Consider the following 23,528-nt stretch of genomic DNA (forward strand, 5'->3'; position numbering starts at 1 on the left):
AACATCTTGTGTTGCTATCCTCCCCATCTCTTCTCACTGCTATCCCCCCCAAAAAAATTTCATTCTCCCTTGGAAGTGCTATAGTAACTGATCAGTGTGTGGGAGTCTGGAGCCACTAGGGTGATAGAATTTCATTTCCTTGTGAGTCACTCCATCTTCCCTGAGAGTAGGTGGGCTCTAGCAATCATTGGCTGTTCCTCTGACCATCAATCTGAGGACATTTTCTTTCTACCCTAAGAAGAAAAACTCTATAACTGCCCTGCTGACTTTAGGGCATGGGAACTAGTAAGAGAAAATGGGATAAAATGCTCAGGGAGAAAGATCTTTGAGAGTTGACCAATAAGAGCAAATTCTGAAAAGTAGGTGCTCTCCAAGGAGGTGGTGAGCTCCAGATGCTGGAGGTATTCAGGCACAGAATGGATCATTTGTCAAGGATTCATGTATCCCAGAGAGGAGTAAACTAGATCATCTCTTGGGTTCTCTTTTTTCCCTCTGGAAATATTTTCCCCTCTGGCATTTTTATTGGTATCTTTTGTTTTGATATCTTTGTTTGCAAATATATTTCCCCCCCTCTCTTATCCCAAGAGCCATCTTTTTTTACAGAATAAAAAAGAAAGTAGAAGCAAGCATACATGATTCACTCATCTATTTCTTTTTTCTCTTATTTTTTTCATTAATGCCTTCTTTATTTTATGCTACAACGAGACACACCACCTTCCCTTGCCACAAAGAAAACCTTTTAAGCAAAACTATACAAGGACAGCATTTGGCATCACATGTGACTTTCTGCACCCAGAGACCCTCATCTCCCTCCCAAGAGAAGGGAAGTGTTTTACTGTTTCTTGTATTGGCCTTTAGATCTAGTAGCCCTTATCTTTCCATTGTCCATGGCTGCAGGCTAGAATATAGCAATGGGGCTGTCCTTTAGGCAGGGGAAGGATGTTTACATCTACATGCATACTATTAAGAGAAGCCTTGTATGTAGTCCATAGCTCCACTAGCTCTAAGATCATTAAGTAAGGGACTCTCACCCCAGCCAAGGCTAGCCCAAGTCTGAGTTACCTCCAAGCTCTCCCATTGTCTGCCCCAACAATGGGTACTGTGTCAGAAACCAGGGCACTGAGCTCTTATGATTAGATGTTCCTTTTGGCAATGGTTTTAGGGTGGGGGCGCATAGAGATGCTTAGCCATAGAACAGGGGTTGGGGGAAGGGAGGGGTGAATAAATGCATCCTGTGATTTGTCCATATAAGTGAGCTCTTCTGCTTTTTTGGCATCCATTCTGAAGTCCAGACTATTCTGCCTTGGTTTACTCCCCCTAGACCCTGGAGATACAAACCATGAATAGATGGATGGGGCCGGGTAGCACAATACTCTCAAAACCTTTGGACCTATTATAATCATGCCAGGAGTATTTGTGGTCATCCCTACCCAAAGGATCCAGATGCTGCTGGCCGTGGTTAGTTGCAAAGACTTGGAGGCTTGAATTTCCCTGTTCTTTTGACCCTTAAGGTCCTGCCAAGATTGATTTCTTTCCAAAGATCTGATTTCTTCTACCAAGCCTCCATCAAGTAACAAAGATTGTTGCCTTCTTCCCCAGGCATTGTTGAATCTGAAGTCAGGGGACCTAGGTTGGAATCCCTATTCTGCCACTTAGATCTCTTAGCCACTCTGAGTCTTAGCTACTTTATCTGCAAAATAACTGATATAGCAGTTTAAGGTCTGCAAAGTACTTTTCGTTGCTGCTGTTCAGTTGTTTCAGTCATGTCTGACTCTTCATGACCCCATTTTGGTGCTGTCGATAGAGTACTGGGCCTGGAGTTCGAAAGACTCACCTTCCTGAGTCCAAAACTGGTCGGACTCTCAGTAACTATGTGAACCTCGGTAAATCACTTAACCTTATTTGCCTCAGTCCCCTCCATCTGTAAAAGGAGCTGGAGAAGGAAAGGGCAAACCACTCCAGTATCCCTGCCAAGAAAACCCCAAATGGGTCACAAAGAGTCAGACACAAATAAAACGACTGAACAACAATGGCAAAAATACTGGAGTGCCCTTACTTACCCCACTGATTGATAGAGGCATCTGAGGGGATAATTAATGGTAAGATGAGAAAGGGATCAGAGCCTCTGTTGTTTCCCTTTCTCCACCCAACACGGTTCCAGTTTTCTTCTCAGTTTGGGGAGGAGTATTTTATTCTGTTAATGAGAATGTGGCTAGGCTAAAGGAAATTGAGTTGTGTGTAATTTAAAATTCTACATGTGGGTTCTAATCTGTCCCCCCAGTTTGGGGGAAACTGACTAAAATCACTGATAAACGAATTTAGGTTTTTTAAGGGTTTATTGAAAGATAGGAAAAGAAAGAGAAAGATTGAGAACAGAGTTCCTATAACCTGGCGACCCTAAACTTCCCTAGATTCCACTTCTGAAGTCCTCTGCCACCACTCCTATCTCTCCAGCCAAAAGAGATTGAGCTCTCTACTCAGCCTCTGCTACCTCCTTCCTGTTCCCCTCCCAGAAATGGGAGGTTCTTCAAGTTGATTGGTTCCCTGGGCCTGAAGGTGGTCAAAGTTCAAAGTTGTTAGCTTCTGAGAACAATTACTTTCTTAAGTACCCTTAAGTATCAGCCAGATGTGCTTACAATCTAGTAAGGGGTTGGTCCCTGAGTATCTGCTAAATCCATTATCTTAACACAGTTCATAATGTTCATGATACTTGTATTAATTAAGCTCTTCAGTATTCTAGCCAACTGGTTTCAGAAGTTTGGAGAAGAGGGTCTCTTTGGCCTCACCTGAGTACAATGCAAGGTTTGACAACCAATGATTCTACATACCAAGGACCAGTGACTACTCTTGTTTATAAGTCATGACAGCAGGCTACTCATGCTATTTCCTTGGGTCAGTGACTAGCAATTGTAATCCTTTACTTAGTCTAGGGTTGGTCAGCTATCAATATGAACATCAGGAGAGACGATCTCTTTAGCCCACTCACGCTTCTAGAAAGTTGCTAATTTCATAACCTACTCAAAGTTTGAACTTTCCATTGGGGCTCAAAGCTTATCCTTTGAGCTAGAACCATCTCTCACCTCCAGAGTTCCTGTACAATGAGACTTGGATGACAGGATAGACACTTCACTTGCAGGAAAAGGGGAGCACTTAATAAATGTTTGAATATGCCACTTTGGGCCTTCCCAAAGGCTGGTGCCTGTGGTCTTGCTAGAAAGAGAGGAGCTCGTGTCTGTACTTGTGTGGCAGGTGTTGGATAGGTTGGCATGTCTTTGGGCAACATCTGGGATCTTTACCTTCTCTGTGGTAGGAGAGAAGAAGGCATGGGGAATGGGGTTGACTGCTGACTGCTTTGGAAGCATATTTTTGGCCCGAGGAGACAAAACCACTTGAATTAGTGCAGAGGTGAAGTGATTTCAACCACTTGGCTGCCTCCTCACTGTCCTAAGCATGAAGCAGGGTTTGGATTTTTTTCATCAAGTGGTTTCAGTTTGGTGAATGGGTGAAGAGAGAGGGAAAAAGGGTCCCTTATCTCAGATCTGTAACTTAATGGGACTCCTCTATATAACTGACTCTCTTTTCCTTCTCCTGTTTAAATTGTGAATTTTGATTGTCGACTTTTTCTCTTGACCCTGAGAAGGTCGAAACTTTTCTTTTAAAGGACTGTTAGCAGGTGGGGGTGGGTAAGGGGAAACTTTGACAATAAAATAATACAAACAGGCCACTTTGCTGCTACAGACACATAAATAGCATCACCGTAGCCAGGCCGTACACTCTCTTTGCCATAGCAACCTAAAGAGAGTGTTTATAACAGACTGTCCCTTGTACTGGAAAAACAGCAGCTGCTTCTCCTGCTGTGGCACACTGGTGCCGGATGTGCAGGCCCTTCCAGAGCCCATTGTGATTGCTCCCAGGGAGGTGTTGCGGGCACAGTGGGCCCAGCCCTTCTGCTGGGACCGTTAGTTAAGCAAGGGTGGGGTTTTTGGCAGGCAAGGGAAGGAAAAAGGAGCCTGGGCCCCAGATGTGAACAGCAATTGTGGCATCTCAGAAGCCAGATGTGATCAGAAAAGTATTCTTTATTTGTTTTGTTTCTGGTCTGTGTCTCTCTTGTCCCTGTCTCCTGGAGTCTCCTGAGGAGAAAGGGAATGGGGATGAGGGGAAACATGGTTCCTGCTGACTCTGGGCCCTAAGGCCCCGGCATCCTAACCTGATGAAGTAGCTTTTGTTTACTTTCTGGGACTCAACTTTGGCCTCTGTGGTAGCCTGTTATGTTTTAAGTCCTCCCAGATCTGTTTACTTAAGAGAAGAGTTTGAGGTGGGGGATAGGGGAGAGGTAATTCAATCCAGAAAGCTGACCTCCACTACCTCCTTTTATAGTGAGATTGAAGGTGGTAGAAGAGAATCCCACCCTTTCCCAGAGGTAGAGCTGAGGGACCTCAAAAGAACATAGGCGTTCAAATCCAGCCTCAGATACTTAATACTTACTAGCTGTGTGACCCTGGGCAAGTCACTTAACCCCAATTGCCTCACTAAAAAAAAAAAAAAAAAGAACATAAGCAATTGTCCTCAGTTCTACAGTTAACTCCATATTCCTGTTCCTGATCTTCTGCTTGTTATGGAATAGAGAGCTATGGAGAACACTGGAAAAACTGATATGCAAAAAGATTGAGGGTGACATTACGTGGAGAGCAGATGTTCTCACTCAGTCTGCTCAGCACATGACTAGGAGGCCTCCTGCCTTTCTCCCATTTGCCTAGGATTTCCAAGAACTGGGGCCGGGAATAGAAAAAATCTGGAGACAGTCATAAGATCATAGATGTAGAGCAGTAGGGACCTTTGGAAGCTATCTATCCCAACCCACCCATTTGACACTTTCCAGGAAGCTGAGGCACCCCCAGAGAGGTCGTGGGACTTGCCCCAAAGTCATACAAGTAAGCATTGATATTTGAATGCAGGCCTTTTTAACTCCAAATCCAACCTTCTTTTTCCATTACACTATGATACATCTCAAGGAAAAATAGTCTGGGGGCTGGGAAAGCTAGAGAGTTATTTAGAAAAAGCTCTCCTTTGCTCCAGATGCCCAATGAACTTTTTTGCCTATGGATGCCATTTGTTTCCTCTACCCTGGAGAGTCCTATATAGATGAAGTCACTGTCCATTACTTTAAACAAGAGAGAGGTGCACTCTATGGTGGTGGGGTTTGTGAACTAACTCAGTTAAATCAACCAATCAGCAAACTGTACCCAGCTAGGTACTGGGGATAAAAAGATAAAAGAAAAGATAGAGAGGGGCAGCTAGGTGGCACAGTGGATAAAGCATTGGCCCTGGATTCAGCAGGACTTGAGTTTAAATCTAACCTCAGACACTTGACACTTAGTAGCTGTGGACCCTGGGCAAGTCACTTAACCCTCATTGCCCCACAAAAAAAGAAAAGAAAAGATAGATCTTGTCTTCTTGGAGCATTAGTCCTACTGGAGCCTTCACTGTGTCCAGGAGCTCATTGTAGCAGTCATGACTCCAGCAGGCCAGCAGTGAACCCCAATCCCTCCATTTCCTCCCTAGCATGGCATGTCTCTGCTGAAATTTGTTTCTAAAAATAATCCTGGAACCAATCTGGCTACTAAAAAGCCCCTTTGTTCCCTTGCAGCCAAAACCTAGAAGAACTTCAATGGCCCCAAGAAAGGGAATTTCTATGTGAATGTAAAACTGTAGAGACTGGGTCCTTAATATTTTTGGTTCGAGGCCTATGCCCTGTCTGTCTCCTGTACTAGTTCTGGTAAGGAGGCTATCCTTAGTGTAAACACAGAGTCTCATGTAAGGCAGGGGGTGGGCTGCTAATACCACTCTGACCTTGCAACTTACCCAGGGGACCAGAAAGTTCCCCCCTGTCCCTCTACCCCACCCCACCCCCAATCTCTACACCTGTTAGTATCTTCTAGAATGTTAGAAGGAATGTCTTTTCTGCCAGGATGATATAGATTGAGTAGGCTGAGGTTAGTCTGGAAGAAGAGAAGTATATTCAGTACCTACTCTACCATGTTCCTTTTGGTCACCTTGGTATTAATAGGAATACTGGGATGATGGGTTCTGGAGGTATGACATCAGAGGAAAAATGGATTGGATTGGAGGGGCTGGTTTGAAATCCTGGCCCTGTTGCTTACTGCCAGGGTGGTCTTTGGAAAATCACTTTTTTGGAGCCTTGAGTCTCAGTTTTCCCCCACTTAGAATAGGGGAAAACATTGAACTGGCACATGTGATTATTGGCCTCTTTGTCAGTTTGTTTGAAAGATCATGACAAGGGGGCAGCTAGGTGGTGCAGTGGATAGAGTAACCGGCCCTGGATTCGGGAGGCCTGAGTTCAAATCCGGCCTCAGACACTTGACACTTACTAGTTATGTGACCCCTGGGCAAGTCGCTTAACCCTCATTGCCCTGGGGAAAAAAGATCATGACAAATAGGAGAGGTACCACAAGATTGGAGAAGAGGCAGATGTTTCAAAAAAAAAAAAAAAGGGGAAAGAATAACAGTTGGAAAACTAGAGGCCAGTAAGCTAGACTTAGATTCCTGAAAAAATTCTTCAGGTGGATTATTAAAGAGATGGTTGTCAAGCATTTGGAAAGGCTTAGCCGAGATACAAAAAGCCAATATGTCTCATCAGTAATAGGTCATGCATACTAATTTTTCTTTACGCCTAAATGTCTTTCCCTCTCCTCTCCTCTCCACACCCCTCCCACTCTAATAAAGAAGTATTTGTAAGAGAGACTGTCTGACCAGCCTCAATGTATAAGGGGAGCAGGCTGCTTCCAGTCCATGCCTTTTCCTAAGTTCCTTTGGTAAGTGTAAGGATCTGGACAATGGAGCGAGAGGCCAGCACACACGTCAGGGATTGTGGAAGGATCAGCCGGTCAATCAATGTCTCTTGAGCATCAATTGGGTTCCAGGCACCGGGCTATGTGCTGGTGATACAAAAAAAAAGATGGTCCCTGCTCTCAGGAAGCTCACAGTCCACTGCGGGAGACAACATGCAGACAACCATGCACAAACAAGCTCTGTACAGGAAAAATGGAGAAATCAATAGAGGGGAGGCACTAGAATAAAGGGAGATTCAAAAGGCTTCCTATAGAAAATGGAGTTTTAGTTGGGACTTGAAGAAAGCCAGGGAATCCAAGAGGCAGAAATGAGGCAAGAGAGCATCCCAAGCATTGGGACGAGCCAGTAAAGATGCCCAGAAATCAGAAAGTGAAGTGTCTCATTTGAGGAGCAGCAAGGAGGCCTCGCTACTCACAGGACTGCAAAGCACATGGAGGGGTGATGAAGCGGCTACAGAAGATGTAAAAAGACTAGGAAGGTTGGAGGTTGGGGGGCAGAGCATGTTATGAAGGGTTTGAAAGCCAAAGAGAGGATTTTATGTTTGGTCCTGGAGGTGATAGGGAGCTTATTGAGAGAGGGAAAAGGGGTACCATGGTCAGATTTGTACTTTAAGATCACCTTGACAGACGGAAAATGGACTGGAGTGGGGAGAGATCTGAGGCAGGGAAGCCAATCATCAGGCTTTTGAAATAGTCCATCCATCAGGGAATTAGGCCTTGCACCAAGGTGGTGGCAGTGTCAGAGGAAAGGAGGAAGAGGCATATGCTAGAGATGCTAAGAAGGTAAAAGTCAACAGGCTTTGTCAATGGATTGGATGGGGGCGGGGTGGTCAGAAAGAGTGAGGAGTTGAGGGTGATACCCAGGTTTTGAGCCTGGGGGGCTGAAGGATGGTGGTACCCTCAACAATAATAGGTAAGTTAGGGGACAGCTAGGTGGCACAGTAGATAGAGCACCGGCCCTGGATTCAGGAGGACCTGAGTTCAAATCTGGCCACAGACACTTGATACTTACTAGCTGTGTGATCCTGGGCAAGTCACTTAACCCCAATCACCTCACCAAAACAAACAAACAAACAAAAATAATAGGTAAGTTAGGAAGACTGGAGGATTTGGAGAGAAAGCTTTTAAGTTCAACTTTGAACCTAGTTAAAGATGTCTATGGGACATCCATGTTGAGATGTCCAATAGGTTAGTGGAGATGTGAGATTGGAGGTCAGCAGAGAAGTTAGGGCAGGATAGTAGATTTGAGAAGCATCATTGGATCCATGGATTAGGAAATATCTAGGACTTGGCATTCTCCAGAACTAGGGAAAAAACCTCTCACTACTGTGTCTGGGAAGAGTCAGTTCTCAACCACCATACTCAATTTTAATAACCTCTTTCATGGCTAAACTCTTGCTTTTACTTTTAAATTGTGTTACCTGACCACAGAATGATCCCAAGGCCTTCCCATGTACCTCCACAGCTTGAAAGTAGTCTAGAAGGGACATGGGCTGCTTTGTAAATCAGGAAGAGCCTACCTCTATCTTCTCTCCTCTTCCTCCACCCTACCCTTCATGGAAAATTTTACGTAGGAAAATGAGCCCAAGAGATGAAATGATAGACATTATCTCCCCAGGGTCACACACAAGTAGGAAAGTAGCAGAGCAGGCAAAGGAACAGAAGCAGTTGTCTTTTTAGAGCAAGGAGACAATTTAGGTTGGAGTAATGAGACAGGACCAGCATATGAGATAAGCACCCCTACCTCTAGGTTATAAGCTTCCTGTGTTCAGGAAAGACTTCTTTTTTGAAATGTAAGACTGTCCACAAGAATGATCCTCTGGAATCTCCAAGTAACTGCTTAGGAAATACCACCAGTAATGCAACATGGTAGAGATGATCCAGGTTGCAATTTCCCAAGTTACCTTGTTGAATGTCAAGGAAAAGAGACCTTGTTCTCCATGTCCATGGCATCTTCCAGGATGAGATGAGTGATGGGTAGCTCTTTTGAGAATGGGTAAAATTAAAACATCGAAGTCAATCACTCCTAGGCATCCTGCAGAGGTTGTGGAGGGAGGGCTGGGTGCCTTCTGACATCGGAAGAAGCTACATTTTCTCGGAATTGCAGAAAGAGCACGGAGAAGTTTTGCTGTGACAACAACCTTTAAAATACTCCTCGGGGGGACTATGTATGTCTTCTAATATCTTACACAAGAAAGCTTTTCTTTGGACCTTCCTTCCCATCAAACTGTAAGAACTCAATCTCGGGGGCAGCTAGGTGGCGCAGTGGATAAAGCACTGGCCCTGGATTCAGGAGGACCTGAGTTCAAAGCCAGCCTCAGACACTTGACACTTACTAGCTGTGTGGCCCTGGGCAAGTCACTTAACCCTCATTGCCCTCAAAAAAAAAAAAAAAAAAAGAACTCAATCTCTAGGGCCCCCTCTTTTCCTCCCCGTGCCTGTCCTTGCCATGCCCAAACCAGTTGGTAAAAGTGTTGAGGGATTATCATGAGTGGTCACACCTGTCAGAGGGCAGAGCTATGGCTGCGGGCTGTGGGCACAAATGAGACAGAGAATGGGGATTAAGGGCAGTCCTGGAGATACAGATGTCACGCTTCATCTCTCTGGCTTGGGCTTGTTACCCTTCCTGCCTTTTCTTGCTTCCTTCTTCCTGCTCAACATGGCAGAGATGCTGATATCCAGACCAGACACCTGATGACTTGGAGCTTTTTCAGGGATAGGTCCAACTTGCCCCTAAAGAGGTTGAATGAAAGGGGCAATGGGTAGGGAAGCCTGCAGTTCCTAATGACCCCCCCTTCTACCAACCCCCCCAATGCCTGGTGCTGGGAGGCCAGAGGTGGAATGTAGCTGTTTATTATTCTAGGCAGGTTTGTCTGCAGCACTGCATCAGCCTGGAGTCCTAGCTCCCTGGACCCTGATGCTCCCTCTCCCCACATCTACTCACATTCCCACCTCTGATCTTAACCAAACTCAATAACCTTCTGGAAGGGAAAGTGGGGTATATGGGGTTTCAGGGTTGGGGGAGATACCATCCAGAGATGAGAACGTTCCCTGATTCCAAGCAGACTTGGGAACATCGGATAAAGAAATAGGGAAAGGGGGGCAGCAGGGGTGGCAGCAGGGGGTGGACAGGCCTGTGCACCAAAATGAGAAGTTATATTTGTCTTGTTCTAGTCTGGGAAAATCCTTTCAATGAGGAAAAAAAGTGATAACCCATAAATTATGGATGAATTCAGCTCGTCCAGGCCAGGACTCTGAGACACTGCTTAATGTTTCAATTGCTTCAAATAGCAGCAGGGTCTAGTAGTAAGAACATTGAAATTGGACCACTAAGACCAGAGTTCAAATCCTAACTTTTTTACTTATTAGCTGTGTGACCTTGGACAACTAACTCACTCCCTGCTCTGTCTCAGTCTCTTCATGTGTAAATTGAGAGGGTTGGATTAGATGACCCTCTAAAGTCCTGTCTATCTCCAAGCCCTATGAAACACAGTGGTCTCTGGTTGCCCCTCATTTCTGGCATACGGTAATAGGCCTAGCATTGGAAATTTTAGAAAGCATAGTGTTACTCTGGAGAGAACACAGTCCCTGGAGTGGGAAGAGCTGCCTTCTGGTCTTCCTTCTGACTCTTACTACCTGTATGACCTTAGGCAAATCGCTTACCCTGGGTAAGACCCACTTTCCTATGTAAAATGAAGAGTTTTTATTAAATGACTTCTGAAGACCCTTCTAATTTTAGATGATCCTAAGCTGTGTCATCAGGAGAAGGGGTGTGTGTGTGTGTGTGTGTGTGTGTGTGTGTGTGTGTATGTGAGAGAGAGAGAGAGAGAGAGAGAGAGAATGTGCATGTGTATGTGCATGTGTGTGTGTAAGGGTGGGTCTTGCCCTTACTGCCCAGTGATAGCACCAAAGCTTTAATATCTTAAGGAAGGCTGTAAAGTCCTTGAGGGCAGGTCCTGTTTCATACTTTGTCTTTGTATCCATAGCACTAGCTCACTGTCGTGTTTTTACATTTTATTTGCTCAAAATAATTTATTGAGTTGAACATCTTTGCTAAAAGGGAGAGGATGCTCCCTATTCCCTGGAGGTGTCTGCATTTTTTTTACAGAGATTACTAGATGTTTTGTCAGACTGAGGAAGGAAACCAGCACAGTAGAAGGAACATTAGACTGGGGACCTTGGTCAAACCTTGGCCAAAATCTCTTAATCTCTCTGGTCTTTATTATCTTCTCTGTAAAGTTGGGCTAATAATATCCTGCCTTCTTCCTAGGGATGTTGTATGTGAGCATAGATGTGAAAAACGCTTTGCATTTGTCAAAATACAAATGTTTAATACTTTTCAATCTGTTATTGTTTAAAAGGAAGAGATGAAGTATTTTCCAAACTGGTGGGAGTAGGGGCAGAAATAGAGGCAGAGGGGACAGCTAGGTGGTGCAGTGGATAAAGTACCAGCCCTGAATTCAGGAGGACCTGAGTTCAAATCCAGCTTCAAACCCTTGACACTTACTAGCTGTGTGACCCTGGATGAGTCACTTAACCCTCATTTCAAAGAAGAAGAAGAAGAAGAAGAAGAAGAAGAAGAAGAAGAAGAAGACGAAGAAGAAGAAGAAGAAGAAGAAGAAGAAGAAAAATAGAGGCAGAGAGGGTACTTTTCTCAGAATGCCGTGGCTGAAGATGATATAACGGCAGCCTTGCTGGGTGAGAGGGGTGGGTATCTTCCTCCTCCACTTCCCAGGGGCCCAGAGATAATATGCTTGTTTGGGAACTTCCTTAGAGGCAAGGACAGTGTACACTTGAAAAGTAAGTACTCTTCTGGCAGTTGCCTAATTAGGTTAGAGGCCATGACAGCTAGGGCATCTGTATAGAACTCTGTATAGCTGTATAGACCATCATTCTCTGAGTGAGTTGAGGGAGTGGTGGCACTGCTGCCACAGTCTGACTACAGAGAAGCTTCTACAGATGGACAGGTGGGTCTACAAACTCTTCTGACCTATGTTCCACTAGGTACCCAAATATCAGAGGACAAGTCTCTTGGGCAGGCTTCCCTATTCCACTCTCCTCTCCCTGAAACCCTTCTTGGGTGACCCAGAAGGTATTAGGACTTGGGGATAGCATCCTTCCAGGAGTATGGAGGGAGCCATTTTCTACAATTTCCAAGGTAGATGGAATAAAGAAAATCCTCAGGTGTAGACTGAAGCTTTCATGCTTGTGTGTTTGTATGTCTATTTTTGGTTTTGTTCTGGAGAATGGGAAGGACTATGACCCCTGCTCTTATCACATGAAAAAAGAGGAGGTAGAGTAAGGAATTGGTTCCAGTGGGATAAAACCCTAGCATATGTATAGTGTGAACTCTCTGAGGAAAGAAAAACCTCAAGTTATAGAGTCTGGAATTTGAACTGATTTTACTCTCCTTTACTGCCTCAGTTTCTCTTCTTTCGGGGCCATATTTCCTTTGTGATTGATTATCCATTATAAGGGAGATTGTCTGGGAATTTCCCCCACCTTTAGCTGGGTGGGTGGTGGATGGATGGATGGGTGGTGGCAGGGGTAGGGCTAGAAGCCCAGTAATCCTCCTGGCAGGGAAAGATGGAAGGCCACAGGAATGTATCTGATGATGGTCAGATAACAGATGGGAACAGTTCTAAGGACAAAATTAACTTTTTTTCTTCCCCCTTTCCGCCAGGAGGTTTGGGACCAAGGATGAAGGGCAGAGAAATGGGACTCAAAGAACAAGCTTTGTAACCTGGGGACCAAAGATGATATAGAGATGGCTATCCCCAGAGCCAGAGCACACAGGAACCACTGTGTCCTCTAAATCCAGAATCCGGTGTTCTGTCCACTAGGGGGAGCACTGATGGTAATACCCCCTCTAAAGGTTCCAGAGATCCATTTAAGTGCTAGCATGATGATCTGCCACCAGCCCTGGAAGAGAAGCTGAACTGAAGCTGATCCCATGGCATGGCCTACTTTATGATAGTCTATGGAAAGGATGTTTTCTGCCCAGGCTCAGGCTCAGTTCAGACATTCCAGTTCCCCAAGCATTTATTAGGCACCAAGGTCCCCTGAAAGGCTCCTTCAAAATCAAAGATCTGAGGCTAACATAATCCTAGCACCTTGGGAGGTTCGAAGGCCCCTGGTAGGTAAAAACAGCCGGATCTGAGTGGCTCCGATCCTAGATCAGACACTTACTTTTGTAAGCAATGGGTCATCCCTCTGCGCCTCAGTGTCTACATCTGTAAAATGGGGATATCACCTATGCAACTTACATCTGTAGGACTGTTCATGAGGCAAAGAAAGCCTCAAGCTACCCTATAAAATGTGACTTTGTTGTCTTTGCTGAAGGAAATGATCTGGACTCCTGACTTATAGTAGACACATGGGGTTCAGGAGGACCTGAGTTCAAATCTGGCCTCAGACACTTGACACTTACTAGCTGTGTGACCCTGGGCAAGTCACTTAACCCTCACTGCCCTGCAAAATAATAATAATAATAATAATAATAATAATAATAATATAGTAGATACATAGAGGATCCCAGAAAAGAAACAATTTGGCTAGGAGAGGAGAGTGGAAAAAAAACCCTCTTGCAACCCCAAGATCCTTGTGTGGGTAGAGCTCCCATAAGAGACTTACTCTGTGGACACAGAAGGAGACAAAGGGTGTCTGGTTGAGAGGTGGGGTATGCCTGCCTGCCCCCAGGGGGACCATGACCGGGATTTGGGTGTTGGAGGTGTTATGAATAGTCCTTTGTCCCCTCGAATTCTTAGGAGCTAAAATTAAGGACTCTGCCATCATGATCTCAATTAGGCTGCCTCTTCCTGTGCTCTTTGTTCATCTTCCGAAGGTATCATTTCCTTATTAGAGGAAGCAGTAATCAAGGTTTCCCTCCCCAGTATGGGAACTCTAATCAGCAGGAATCACTTAATTGGGGCAGGGCTCCCCTTCTTCGGAGGGAAGCAGCTTCACCTTTAAGCCAGTGATGTGTGGTAACATCCCCGGCAGAAAACTACAACTGACTGTCCTCGAGGGTAAGGCTGAAGAGGTTTGGCTTCCTCCCCACAGCCAACTTTTAGCTTCTGTGTTATGGGAGGACTACCACTCTGCCTCTGTTGCCTGTTATTATAATAGCTTATATTTCTATAGGCCTCTCCAATTTACAAAGTACTTTCTACACCACAACCTTAAGAGGGAGGGAGGGGACACAGTTAATCGACTGTGGCCCCAGAGCTTAAATGGCTTACCGTGGACTGGGACGGAGCTACTACCTGGGTCTCCTGACTTTCATGCCCTCTTTCCCTACACACACCACAGTGTTTCCTATGGTCAAATTACTGGGCTGACTTGTTGAGAACCTCTGGGTGTGCTCATTCCAAAGCAGTTAAGACTAACTCATCTGCCTCCCCCCATCCCACTCCACCCCACCCCACCCCCTGCTGATGTGAGTTTGCCCCTTTGCACATGCATATTTAAATCGATAAACATTTTATCCACATTGCCCCAGAGTACCGCTCTCTGACTCATAAGGGTCTCCATTCATTTATCTCTCCTTCTCAGAGATTCTTCTATCACCTCTCTAGAAAGACAAACCCTGTATCTTTAACTGCCAGAACCTTTGACCCACCAACCAAGTGGAGAGAGCTCTGATTAGGCCTCAAAGTCCTGTGCTTAGCTCCTAACAAGAGCAATAGCTGTGGGGGGCTAAAGAGCCATCACATAGGTGGGGGGTCAGGCATGCCAATGCCCCCTGAGGATTTGGGCATCACCTGCCAGGCTCTCTCATCCTTGTTGTGGGGGGTAGAGGGAAATCGAGGCAGACAGGTGAGTTTCATATTCAAGGACTGATATGAACCTGGACACCTTTACTAAGCCCCTCCAACCTCTGGAAGACAGACCCCCCCAAAAGGAACCTATTTGTTGCATGTAAAACTGAACAGGTCACCCCAACAGGCAGGGGGAGCCATAGAGTTTGAACATTCCAAGTCTTTCAAAAAGGTCCATGGTATCCCAGGGGAGGTAACTTGTTCTTGGTAGTGGTTTTTTGGGGTTTTTTTGGTTTTTTTTAATTTATTTTCAAGATGTTTAAAGGCATACAGTTGCTTTTGTTTTGTTTTGTTTTTTCCTTTTTGCTTTTGCTTTCAGGGAGGGGCAGAAGCCAGCTAGATTGTCTGAGTTTATCTCCCTGAGCCTGTATGGCAAGAACCATAGTGGAAGTTTCCTACCATGCTATGCCCCTACTCACCTCTTAGAAATAAGAGGAAGGAGCTGTTAGGATGCCCAGGGAATTTTAGTGATGGAGGAGGGTGGGAAAGGAAGGAAGGGCTGAATCACTTTTCCCCAAGTGCCCAAGAGCGGCTGGGGCCTGGAGTCAAGAAGACACGAGTTGAAATGTGTCTTGAACCCTAGGCAAGTCACGGCAACCTCCCTCTGCCTCAGTTTCCTCAATTGTAAGATGGAGGAAATTGATGCCCCCGGGTCATCATGAGGCCCAGATGAGATAATATTTGTAAGGTGGCCAGCACATCCATAGCAGGGGCTTCCTGTGTGCTTGTCCCCCCAGGATGCCCGTTCTCCTCCCCCAGGACACAAGGTAGCTGGAGGCCCCATCTTGGGCCAGGCTTTGCTCGCAGCCCCTGTGCTGATTGCTGTGTCTCTCTGCTCTCTCTGCAGCTCCAAGTGCCTCCAGTCTCCAGGCCCTCCTCTTCTTGGCCTTCATCTTGACCTCCCTCCTTACTCCTGTGCCCCCCCCCCAAGCTGGTCTCCTCGGTTGCCAAGGATGCCTCCCCGGTAACATGAACATTCTGTCTCCACCTGGCTATTAGGAAGTCGAGTCCCTGGTAACATGAACATTCCGCCTCCACCTGGCTCCTAGGAAGTCGAGTCAGCTGGGCCCAGGGCCTAGGGACGCCAATTCCCACAACACCGGCTGTCTGGCACCCTCTCTCTTCCCCCTTCCCTGTGGGGCCCCTCATCTTCCCGGCCAACAGCCGCCCCCAACCCCCCACAGCCAGGAAGGGGGCCAGGGCCAGGCTGCCCCTCTAGGAAGCAGGCCTGCAGGTCCTGAGTGAACCTGAGCCCCACCCCACACCGGCTGCCGCAGCCCCCTAGTTGGGGCCATTCCCTCCAGAAACATGAGTAAGAGCCACCTGAACTCAGTGGGCACCGAAGCCATGGACAAGGAATTTGGCTGCACCTTGAAGGAGCTTAAGAAGTTTATGGAGCTGCGCAGCCATGAGGCTGTGACCTTCCTCAATGACCACTACGGGGGAGTGCTGAACCTCTGCAAGTTGCTGCAAACCTCACCCATAGAAGGTGAGGACCTGCCTCTCAGCCTGCCTCGGTTTCCCCAACTCCCTCCCAGGTTTGTCGGGCTCAGCACAGTGCTGGGCACGTGGCAAGTGCAATGTGAATATTAGCCATTGTTATTAATTACCTCATGGGGTGGTTGTGAGGATTGAATGAGATAATTGTAAAACACTTACTTAGCACAGAGCATGACCAGCCCACAGTAGGTGCTTAATAAATGCTCGTTCCTTTCCATCCTCCTGTTTCTGTGCCCCTTCCCAAATTGGTTCCCGGGTGCTCTTCAAGCACCTGCTGTGTGTGCGGCCTGGCTGTAAGCCACAAAAGAACATTACCCCATGACAAAAAGCTTAGAGCCCTGGTTGGGGAGAATTGAGGAGAGACAAAACAGTTAACAAGTAAGGTGTTCTAAGTAAATTATTAGGAAAAGGCAATTGAAGGATTGTTGTTGTTTGGTTGTTTCAGTCATGTCTGACTCTCTGTGACCCCATTTGGGGTTTTCTGGGCAAAGATACTGGGGTGGTTTGCCATTTTCTTCACCAGCTAATTTTACAGATGAGGAAACTGAGGCAAACAGAGTAAAGTGACTTTTCCAGGATAACACAGATAGTAAGTGTCTGAGGTCAGATTTGAACTCAGGTCTTCCTCATTCTTCCTATTCTCAAGCTTCAGTACCACCTCGCTGCCCCAAATTGAAAAAATAGCCTACCATAATATATGCAGCGGGGGCATTGTCTCCCAGCCTTGATCAGTGGGAAGTTTTTCTTGATGCCAGTCTGTTGTGCTCCATTGTAAGTAGTTTTAATTCTCAAACTCCTCTGAGGAGAGACTTCAGTCTATTCTTGCCTAACTCATCCCAATGCCCACTAAAGCTTGAGAACAAGGAAGCATTTGCCTTATAAGAAGTCCTGTGAGATTGAGACAGGGGAGATAGTGCAAGGCCCCTCCTAGAATGGAGCTCTCCCCTTGGGGATCCTCCACTGGGGCTTAAGTAATCTAGGCCTGGATGTCCAGGGGATAGCAGAGTTGGGTGATTAGGGGAGAAAGGAGCCAAGAGCTTTTCCCTCTTCTTTTCCAGGGGTCTTGCCTCTCCTATGCTTTACCATTTTTGAGCCTTCCTGAGAGACCACAAATTCCATAGGGAGAAGTTTGGATCCCAGGCCACTGTTACTGACTTCAGAGTTAGACCTCCATGGAGGGGCAGAAATCGAAGTGAACGTCCTCTTTGCTAGCCCGTATATAGTTTACATCCTGCCCCCTGTTCTCTAGGACACAGTTTGCTGGGTCCTTCCCTTGTGCTGCCTTGTGCCACCCCCACCCCCACTTGCTCATGCCTATCCTTCTGTTGCCTGTTTGAATGGCTCAAAGGAACATTTGGAAGATGTTGATCGAGCCTGGCAAGCATGGGACAGGTCCCCTGTTATCAGGTTAACTCAGTTACTATCCAGTTTTTAAATCTTTTGTCTTATTCAGCAGAGATCTGATGGGGCTTTTGGACCATTTTCACCTTTGACATTGTTCTTTGTCCTCACCCTCCTTTGTCTAGCAGAGATGACCATCACCACCTTCCTTCTCCCCTTCCCCAACCATCATCCTACCTCACTGACTTTCCTTAGCTTGTGTTATTTTGAAAGCTGCAAAGCTTTGCTTCTAGTCTTTCTCCTCACCCCCCCCACCACCGCCCCACTGCACTACCACCCCTGTCTTTTGTCAAGAAGTTGGAATAACCCTGCAAAGCTCTCCAGGATTTGGGCTTTTGTTTGGCCTATGGTCTTGTCTCCACCACTCTTGAACCCTTCCACCGGCTACTTCCACCACAAAGAAGAACCTGGGAGTCTTGATCATTTCATTCAGCAAATATTTGACTGCACAAGATACTGTGGAGAAATACAAAAGATCAGAGAATTAGAGTTGGAAGGAAGCTTAAAGGTTATCTGGTCCAACCCCCCTCATTTTATAGATGAGGAGGTTAAATGACTTGCCCTAAGTTACTCAGACAATAGATAATAGCAGAGTCCGCGTTTGAACCGAGTTCCTCTGACTCCAAATCCGGGCTTCTTTCCTTTCTGCCATGCTAGGCCTGGTCCTTGCTCACCAGGGATTTAGTCTAGTAGGGGAAATTTGAGGCCCATAAATTAATTGTAGTAGAATGTGCTAATAGTTACATTTTGATTAAAAATTACTTTTCAGACATAAACAAAGTGCCATAGGAGGTTAAAGGAGAGGGACAGGCTGACTATCTGCAGCTAAGGGAGAGAAAAGCCTTATGATGTTTGAATTGGCCTTTGAAGGATGAATAAGATGACTCGAGTTGACTCAGAGACGCCATTAAGAGACAGGAGGTGAGACAGCCCAGAGATCAGTTGGAAAATAGAGAGTAGTCCAGTTTGACAAATGCAAAAGGGATAAGGATGAGAGTAGATGGGCTAGATTCTCCTGCGTTCCCAGTAGCATCAAGGTGCCCTGTCTCCAACCTTCTATAGAGCCTTGCTCACTGCTGGTACTGTCTGTTATCTGATTCCCAAAGAATCCCTGTTCCAAAAGCCAGAAGATACTGGATGTTAGCCAGTTAACAACCAAGTTAAAGCCTGTGGGTGACTTTCCTTCACCTTGCCTTTAACCCTTCTTGTTGAAAGTTACTCTTTCCACCAGGCAGTGCCCTCAGTGCAACAGAACTCTGACATACAGGGCTTCCACCTCAAAAGAGTTTTATTACCAGCCTTCAGCCTAACTAGGTTCAGAAGAGTTTGCCTTGGGGCAGCTAGGTGGCGCAGTGGATAGAGCACCGGCCCTGGAGTCAGGAGTACCTGAGTTCAAATCCGGCCTCAGACACTTAACACTTACTAGCTGTGTGTCCCTGGGCAAGTCACTTAACCCCAATTGCCTCACTTAAAAAAAAAAAAATTTTTTTTTAAAGAAGAGTTTGCCTTTCTTTGCTTTAATGTAGAGCCTACAGTAAAGCTGATGTCCACATTAGAAAGATGGGGTTCTGTAGATTCCATGGAAAAGGTCTCTTTAGAAGATCCCTACATCCTCTCATTGGAGCAGCAGGTGATACAGTGGATAGAGCACTGACCCCAGGGTCAAGAGGATCTGAGTCCAAATCTCACCTCAGATTCTTCATAGCTGTGTGACTCTAGACAAGTCACTTAATCGCAATTGTCTTTAAAAAAAAAAAAAGCAAACATCTGGGGCCATCTCCAGTCGTACTAATAGTCGTTCTAATGTATATCTTGTCAATGGATCCAGATGTCTCTAGAGGAAAGAGTGAGGTTGGTGACCTTGCACAGCCCTTTCTTGCTTAAATCCAATTCAGTACAAGTGATGACATCACCCTGATGTCATGGTCCTCTTCAAGAATGACGGACAAACAACAAGCCCTCTAATTAGTAAAGATGGGAGTAGATCTAGGAGGCAAAGAGAAACCAGGCAGCAGAAACCTCTTCTCACTAGAATGAGAGAAAAAAAAGCAACATTGTGCTAGTTTATTGGGCTGACAGAGTTGGGAACATTAGTATCCATGAGCTCCAATGAGATGAGGCTATAAAAAGCCTGTCTCATTCACAGAAGATGGAGCTGAGGTGTCTGATGGTTTAGCACAGCTCTTGGTCACCTCTGAAAGGCCATTGCAGAAAAATAATAACAATAGAGAAACCTACCTGGTGTTTGAAGTCAGCTTTTTGGGAGCTAGGATATGATAAGGAGGAAGAGGGTAATCTTGGGGAGTCTTGAAAAATCCATAGTTCTCACACACACACACACACACACACACACACACACACACACCTTTCCCTATATCTCTGCTCTCACTAAACTTATGGATTGATGAGAATTATTGTGCAAATTCCCCTCTAGGGTAACGACACAGCAGATACATGAGCTCCATTGTAGGACGGGTGCTGGTAGAACCACGAAAGTGTTAGAGACATTCCAAGCAACTTTAATGAAAGATCATAGACCATCAGAGTTGAAGGGGACCTTGGAGAACGTCTAGTTCAATCCCTTTGCTTTACAGAGAAAGAAACCCCAGCAGAGAAGGGGGACTTGTTCAAGATAACATAAGAGTTCTGGCTCTCAGATCCACCCCAAGACCCCAAAGGTTCTAGCTGCCAAAGTGTTGAGCACTACTACAAACGTCATGTGCAGTGACACAGGAAAATCCCCCAAACCCATTTTTTTATTTTTTCCAGTCAATAAAAGTTTACTAAGCTCCTACTATGTGCCAGGAATTGTGCTAAGTGCCAGGGATACAAAAAGAGACAAAAGAGAGTCCCTGACCTCAAGGAGCTCACCAAACCAATGAGGGAGACAGCGAGCAAATTATATATTATATATATATATATATATAGATATATATATATATTATATATATAGATATATACACATATCACACACACACACACAAAGGGAGCTTTATACAGGATAAAAAGAAATAATTAACAGAGGGAGCGAGTGGACTGAAAGGTATATCCTTTGCTTATTATTCCAAGTCCAAAGCTTTTCCAGAGCAGCCCAAGACTTCAGTTCAATTCTCTCCTAGTTTTCCGGTTGCTCACAAAAGGCTCATGGTATAAAGGGCAAGGACACCAGGGACATTTGAGTTATGGCCAAGGGCTAGCAAATCTTCCACTGTGGAAATGGGTTTTCTTTAAAGCTGTCAGCCCCAGCACTAGTTAATGTTATAGTCAAATAAGTCTGTGGATCCAGAACACCAAGAGAGCACGCATGAGACACACATGTACATGTACATTTTGACCCTGCTTTGGGTAGAAATAGTGGCCAAATCCAGGATGTATAGAGTCAGAAATGTGCTTGCCTCTAACATCAGGCCTGTTGTTCCTTGTCTCTTCTGCTCTCCCTCTTTTCTTCCCTCTCCCTCAACCCCCCCTCCCCCAATTTCCTGCATCTGTTGTGAGCCTTCTGTACTGCCTGTGACCTCTTTAGGAGTTAAGGATGGGGTTTGCAGAGTGGGAGCTGGGCCAGGCCCTCGGGGTAAATCCTAGGCTTGGACCAGAAAGGGTGGAGAGGGGGAACCTTTAATAAACAGAGTAATCCAGTAGCGCTGGGCCTCCTCTCAGAAGACAGAAGAATGTTTCCATTTTATTTGGAGTTGACCATTTGTGGGATGAGTTTCTCCTTTGTGTTCCCCAGCACCCCCATCTCTTCTTCGTTGCTTGCCTTGGGCAGCCCTCAAGGAATGACATTAGACTGGGAGTCAGAAGACCTGGGCTTGAGACCTGACTCTGATGCTTACTAGCTATGCAACACCAGGCAAGCCACCCAACAACGAGTCTCTGTTCCTTCCTCCGTTAAATAGGGATGCTTCTATTTCTACTTTACTCCCATCGAGTTGTAATAAAAGCACTTTGTAAAGTTGTGGCATGTTACATCGGTGAGAGTTAGTTATCATCCGGTGAGGCAAAGATGCAGAAGGAGCAGGAATAAGTCTGCTACCCTGCTGACCGAGGGCATCTGACACATCTGGGCACCGCCCTTATACCCACCTCTGAAGGGTCAGGGACTTTGCTTTTGGAAGTAGCACGCAGAAAGTAAGAAAGTTTACTCAAGCCCCATATCTTGAGATCTGGGGCGTTGTCTTCTTTTACGTCCTTGGTGCTAAATCTGCCCATTGTGCTCCCCAGCCTTATTTCCCTTCCCACACCCCTGAGGGGGAACACCACCAACCTGGGTGCACAGCATGGTTCTGATCATTGTGTAGATTTAGAGTCTCTGCTCTGGCTAGTCCCCAGGGGAATGACTGTTTGATGAAGAGTATGCAAAATAAGAAACAACTAATGTTCTGGGAAAGTGAAGATAGACTGGATAGGACTTATTAATCTCCTAAAGCTTTGGGGTTCCTGAGAACCCTACTGATTTTTAGATTAGCCAGAGTCACGGGAGCTTTGCTGCCTGTGGCCTTCCTCATCATGCCCTCTATTGGTTAAGCACTTCCTCCCTCAGGTTCCTCAAGGGCCCTCAACGGTGATGCTTTACTCTAGGAATTTTCAGGAGATGAGTATCCTGCCTCTGCTATCCTCCACCCAGTACAGGAGGAGAAGAGAATAGAATTCTGGGGTCTTGGGGCAGCTGGGTCAATGAGAAATTGATTAGAGCTGAAGCCGGTTAAAAGAGACTCAGGCCAAAAGAATGTCTTAGGCTGGGGGGGAATGGAAAAGGACAGATCAGTACCAACGACATGAGGAGCTAGGCTGTTGTATGAATGAGAAAGGGGATACCTTGAACAGGCTTAGAGGTTGTCATGGGAAACATAAGGGGGAAGTTGGCATGGACATTGTAGTGGTGATTGGAGAAGAAGTGGGAGGGGAAGGGTACGAAGGGTCAGTTAAGGTCCTAAATGAAAGCCAGCCAGCCCTTCCCCTCTTTCCTTGGTTACTCCAAACCTCCCTTTCCTTTGAAAGAGATGCCATATCATAGCTTCAAAACTCCTAAGATCCAATATGATTAGCTTTGGAGCTAAAATATGATTATAAGCAGTTTCTCCCTCCTTGTCCTGGGGTGCTGAATGATCTGTTCCTAGACTCTCCCTCCCATTCCTTCCCCAAACTTCCCAAACATTCCTTCCCCAAACTGTTCAGTTAGGACTCTGAGTTAGAGAAGTTCTATCACCTTGAGGAACAGATTGGGGGGGGGGCACAGCTAGGTGGCACAGTGGATAGAGCGCCGGCCCTGGAGTCAGGAATACCTGAGTTCAAATCCGGCCTCAGACACTTAACACTTACTAGCTGTGTGACCCTGGGCAAGTCACTTAACCCCATTTGCCTCACCAAAAAAAAAAAAAGGAGGAACAGACGGGGCTGTGCCAAGGCCTTCCTGAGTCTGCTGTGAATTCCTACCTACCTGCCGGAATGACCACCATAATTCTAAATCTCTAGCTCCAGAATTAGAAATGTTTTAAACTACATTGCATTGAGGCCCAGCAGAAAGCTCTGCAGATTTTTTTAAATCCTCTTGCTACTTCATGACATTTGGGTCATGGTCAAGGGCCCACAGCTCCAGACTAGCAAGTCTTCCAACATGGAAATGAGGCTTTTTACAAAGCTATCGGCTCCAGCACTAGGGAATGTTATAGTCAAATAAGTCTGTGGATACATGAGCACCACAGAGAGCACATGTGTACACACATGTATACATACATGTAAACATAGAGCTTTACAGAACGTGGCCAGTCTCAGAGCCCGTGAACTTGTAGAAGCTTCCCCACACATTCACAGAATGTCAGATCCGGAAGGCGCTTCTGCTTAGTCCAACCCTCCCACTCACCACCTGACCAAGAATCTTTCCCAACCTGTTCTATCCATCTGGCTTCTATGTGAACACCTTCTTGAGGCACTGTTTGGG

At 45.9% G+C, this 23,528-nt stretch overlaps 1 protein-coding gene across 1 annotated transcript in view; it reads left to right on the plus strand.

Annotated features, from left to right (window-relative positions):
* Positions 1-23,528, plus strand: part of ATP2B4 (ATPase plasma membrane Ca2+ transporting 4) — a 107,452-nt gene that overhangs the window by 37,290 nt on the left and 46,634 nt on the right. Inside the window, exon 2 of the mRNA XM_044003864.1 lies at positions 15,537-16,178. Coding sequence (XP_043859799.1) covers positions 15,998-16,178 — 181 coding nt within the window. The 5' untranslated portion in view covers positions 15,537-15,997. The remainder of the gene's footprint in view (positions 1-15,536; positions 16,179-23,528) is intronic.

This window comes from Dromiciops gliroides, chromosome 4 (assembly GCF_019393635.1).
Source record: "Dromiciops gliroides isolate mDroGli1 chromosome 4, mDroGli1.pri, whole genome shotgun sequence".
NCBI lineage: Eukaryota > Metazoa > Chordata > Mammalia > Microbiotheria > Microbiotheriidae > Dromiciops > Dromiciops gliroides.